This window comes from Solanum tuberosum, unplaced genomic scaffold (assembly GCF_000226075.1).
Source record: "Solanum tuberosum cultivar DM 1-3 516 R44 unplaced genomic scaffold, SolTub_3.0 scf00319, whole genome shotgun sequence".
NCBI classification, from domain to species: domain Eukaryota; kingdom Viridiplantae; phylum Streptophyta; class Magnoliopsida; order Solanales; family Solanaceae; genus Solanum; species Solanum tuberosum.
In genome coordinates this window covers 212,887-217,886 of record NW_006239243.1, presented here as the reverse complement: position 1 = coordinate 217,886, position 5,000 = coordinate 212,887, and the positions used below count along the sequence as shown (strand labels likewise).

Sequence of the window (5,000 nt, the reverse complement as noted above, 5' to 3'; positions counted from 1 at the left end):
TGGAGGAAACTCCTTAGCATCTGGTGCAGATGGAAAGAAGAGAAAAGTAAGTTATTTCTATGATCCTGAAGTTGGCAATTACTATTATGGACAAGGCCACCCAATGAAGCCACATCGAATGCGGATGACACATGCTCTTCTTGCCCACTATGGTCTATTACAACATATGCATGTTCTGAAGCCAAACCCTGCTAGAGATAAGGATCTCTGCAGGTTTCATGCTGATGATTATATTGCTTTCTTGAGAAGCGTAACCCCAGAAACACAGCAAGATCAGCTGAGGCAGCTGAAGAGATTCAACGTTGGGGAGGACTGTCCAGTTTTTGATGGTCTTTATTCCTTCTGCCAAACCTATGCTGGAGGTTCTGTTGGTGGGGCAGTGAAGTTGAACCATGGACACTGTGATATCGCTGTAAATTGGGCTGGTGGATTGCATCATGCCAAGAAATGTGAAGCATCTGGTTTCTGCTATGTGAACGATATCGTGTTGGCTATTCTGGAGCTACTCAAAGTTCATGAGGTATTTCATTATAGCTGTTCTTACTCACTTTTCCAAATGGACGTTGATTGACTGATTGACAAAATTGGTCAGGTCACATTTTCTCACTATTCACTTACTTTTCACACATTGACATCTTGTCATCGAGCTATGTTGTGATATTGTGATAATCAGCCATCCCATGGCCTGGCTATTTTATCATGTACTCATCAGGAAATCACATTAAATAAAATAACTAGCCTCATTGGATTAGGTTAGTGAGTAAGTTGCTCGGACTCTTTGCATTCGGTGTCGCATTTGTGTTTACACGACATGGGTGTGGGTGTGGAATCTGTACTGGATTTAGTCAGCCAGTTTTGGGTACTTGACCAAAAATCAATGAAGAAATTTGGGACAGCTACAATGAAATCTGTAATCAAAACAAAAGCTAAGTTGAAATTGGATTTTTTTTTGGAGTACCTTGTATATAAAAAATTCGATGCGAGTCCTTTTCCTTATATCACCTTCTGGGGAGATCAATTTCTTTTCCTCATAATACCTTGTAATTTTTCCACATAATATCTTATAATTTAGATATATAACTCTATTTTTAGATGTTTGTATTATTTTTAGCCGAATCCCTATACCCGTACCCGTACCCTCAAACCTTAAACTGACTCAGTATCAGGCACCCACACCCGAATCCGAGCAACTACTAGGATTTTATGAAATAGGAGGGATTCATGAAGTCATCTTTGAATCTCCTTGCTTGGAAAGCAGCCTATGTATAATTATTCTGGTCGTATCCATTTTATGATTGCTTGTAAGGGGATAAAATTATATTTCAATACTTTTGGCGGCGGCCAGTATGCCCTAATGCTGTAGAATACAATCTTACCAGTTTCAAAAAATAAATAAATTATATTTCAATATGATCTTCTAATTTACTGAGAATTGACCCCGAAAGAGAATTTCGGCTTTCACACCTTATCCTCATAACTGTTGGAATATTAATGACGATAAATGCATGATGAGGCAATGCTCTACTCTCATCTTAGCTTTTCCTGATTCTACGTAGCTAATGGATACGGTACTACTGAGGGTTGGTTGCTAAAGGCATCATATTTTTTCATTTGATCACCGAAGCTTCTCTCTTTTGTTGAAATATTCATTGAAGTGTGCTTCTTTATTGTAAAGTGGAGTAGTAATTATATTAACAAATTTCTAGTTTCTTGAAAGTTTTTTTTCTTTGCCTAGCTATCAAAATATTTCTGGATGGTAGTTTCCATGAGCTAGAGATACATAAAATATGAAAATTCTAGTCTAGACCCCTTGCTGATTGCTTTGGCTTATAAAGGACACATTCACATATCTTCTTGGACAACAAATAAAAGATGTGCAAGTGATGATGGCTTCAGTTTCTTGCCCATCTCAAAGTTCATTTCCAGTGAAGTTTCACATGGGTAGACAGACTTGCTGTTTCCATGCCAGGTGCTTACCCTCCCCGAAAGTTTTTGATATGATGGGAAGGGGCAGAAAACAAATCTATGTACAACTGTCAAGGGTGGGATAAATTTGTGTTAATGTTGATAGTGTGCAATCCTACCCCTATGTGTCCTAGCAAAACGAGGGAAATGGCATTAACCTCTCATCCCTCACTTCCACTCTTCCTTCCATTTCAGTTTAACCCACTATGACATGTTAGTAGCTTTAGAATTATCAACATGATGTTAGCTTTACAATTATTATTATTTTTGAAACTGGTAAAGTTGGTGTTAGCTTTACAATCATTAACTAAATGTCAATCAAATGCTTGCATCCAACACATAACAATCACATTTACATTCATAAGCTGTATAAGTTCTTCATTGCTAATTTGTCTTGTTTATATCACTGTTGCAGAGAGTGTTGTATGTGGATATTGATATCCATCATGGTGATGGCGTGGAAGAGGCCTTCTATACCACAGATAGGGTCATGACAGTTTCCTTTCATAAATTTGGAGATTACTTTCCTGGTACAGGGGATGTACGTGATATTGGTTATGGAAGTGGAAAATACTACTCTCTAAATGTTCCACTAGATGATGGAATTGATGATGAGAGCTATCAGTCCCTCTTTAAGCCAATTATGGGCAAAGTGATGGAAGTTTTTAAGCCTGGTGCTGTGGTCTTACAATGTGGAGCAGATTCCTTGTCTGGTGATAGGCTAGGCTGCTTTAATCTCTCTATTAAAGGTCATGCAGAATGTGTCAAGTACATGAGGTCTTTCAATGTGCCACTGTTGTTGCTTGGTGGAGGTGGCTACACAATACGTAATGTTGCTCGTTGCTGGTGTTATGAAGTAAGCAAGTCGTTTACACTATCAATTTGTGCATACATCTAATGAGTGATGATTGAATTAGACTTGACTTCTCTTCTTTTCGGTACATTTTGATTGTGAATATGTTTTGAATGAAGTAACCTACCAAGAAGAGAAAAAGAGAATGTTTTTTTGCTATAGTAGTTTAACAACATATTACCCATGAATAGGGATGTTCATGGTTTGGTTTGGTCGGTTTTGTTAAAAACAAAACCAAACCAAAGGCTCACATTGTTATGATTTTCTCATTTATACTGCAAACATGCCAGAATATACGGGTTCAGTAAATGTATGTCTATGAACTTGAGTCCGACATGTTTGCTTCTTGCAGCTTAATTTATTGTAGCATAAGTATAAATGGATACAGTGTTTTTTTACCACTCGACACAGTCAAGTGTTTCAGTATCCAAAGAATGCAAAGTTCTGAAAATGAATGTTATTCTCCTTCCATTTTAAATTAAATGTCTATTAGAAGGTCTGCGTACATCTCACCTTCCCTAGACCCCACTTGTGGGACAATTACTGGGTTTGTTGTTGTTGTTGAGTTGAAATTGCATGCTCGCTGGTAGTAGAAGTGGGTAGCATGTGAGGCACAAATTGTTAATTTTAGTTTTTACTGTATAAAGTTGAAAAGGAGGCTACTATGGAAATGGTAGATGTTTACTTCTCCTCATACCCACCATAGCCAACCTCTCACACCTCCTGTCTAAGAAGGGGAGGACTTAAGGTACCGAAAAAGGGATAGCCTAACCATGCTTTGGAGGAGAATGTTGTATTCCCCAATTACCCTATTGGACCTTTTCTTCTAAAAAAATCTGAACAGTTGACTGTCCTTTGTGATTTTCTTATACTTATGAATTGTTCTTCTGTGTTTGAGCAGACAGGAGTTGCATTAGGAATAGAGCTTGAAGATAAGATGCCGCAACATGAATATTATGAATACTTTGGTCCAGATTATACCTTGCATGTTGCTCCAAGTAACATGGAGAACAAAAATTCTCGTCAGATTTTAGAAGATATAAGATCAAAGCTGCTTGAGAATCTTTCAAAGCTTCAGCATGCCCCAAGTGTACAGTTCCAGGAGCGACCACCGGATACTGAATTGCCCGAGGTTTGCTTTCATTTACCTAACATTGCTCTTAGAAACGTTACCATTTTCTACTAAGTGTTTAAGTTTCAGTTGCCAAGAGTGTGTTGTTGTCATTAAAAAAAAGAGTGGGTTGTAATTCGAGACAAAATTGTTGGATCCGTGCTGCTATTTGTTTCCATATTTGCCACTTTCTACATTTAGCAATTATGTTCCACTTCGAGAGATGCAAACATATCTCTTCCCTGTATAGATAAGCTCTCATATTTCTGCCGTTGATAAGAATATTGTTGGATTTTTCCCCCAGGGCTTTGGTTTGACAGTAAGGACACAACGCCTGATGTGTGGGCTAAGCACACATTACGGGTTCAAATCCTACTGTGGACAAAGCCTTGTAATTAAGTTGGGAGGAGGGTACCAGGTTCCTAGTAAGCCACAGGAGATTTATCTGATATTGAAAAAAAATTGTTGGATTTTTTTGTTGGAAGATGTTAATGTATTTTTGCAACTTTCAGGCTGATGAAGATCTAGAGGATGCAGATTCAAGATGGGATGCTGATTCTGACACGAATGGCGAAGAACGGTACTGCACTTTTTCTATTTTATTCATATTGACAGAGATATATTTGTTCTTCAACCTGTACCCTGTACCCTGTTATCTTGCTTATTATGAAAAGGGTGATTTTCATACAGTAAGCCCATTCCTAGCAGAGTGAGGAGGGAACATGTTGAACCTGAAGGAAAAGGCATGGTATGTATCAGCCTTTACTTTGTATCTGAAACAATGTTTAGATGCAATCATCTGTTTTTGTGATGTATGTCAATGATTCAATTCGGTGTCTGTTGTTTCTGTGCAGGCATTAGTTTAACAAAAATAATTCCTCCATTTCTAAGTGCTACAAATTATCTCCTTGATGGATTCTTGCTTCATATACTGTAATAGGAAAGCTTGTGGTTGCCATTCTGTTCATTTTGAGTTCGCATTTCTCCCTTATGAGTCAATATCATCTTGAAGCATAGTGGAAAATGCTTTTGGTGATCAGTATAAAAGGAGGGGGGGGGGGGGGGGGGAGG

General features: G+C 38.1%; 1 protein-coding gene across 1 annotated transcript in view; it reads left to right on the top strand.

The window, feature by feature from the left end:
* Positions 1 to 5,000, top strand: part of LOC102606021 (histone deacetylase 19) — a 7,881-nt gene that overhangs the window by 1,452 nt on the left and 1,429 nt on the right. Inside the window, exons 2-6 of the mRNA XM_006360267.2 lie at positions 1 to 520; positions 2,381 to 2,821; positions 3,720 to 3,950; positions 4,442 to 4,509; positions 4,620 to 4,677. The exon at positions 1 to 520 is cut by the window's left edge and continues 38 nt beyond it. Coding sequence (XP_006360329.1) covers positions 1 to 520; positions 2,381 to 2,821; positions 3,720 to 3,950; positions 4,442 to 4,509; positions 4,620 to 4,677 — 1,318 coding nt within the window. The remainder of the gene's footprint in view (positions 521 to 2,380; positions 2,822 to 3,719; positions 3,951 to 4,441; positions 4,510 to 4,619; positions 4,678 to 5,000) is intronic.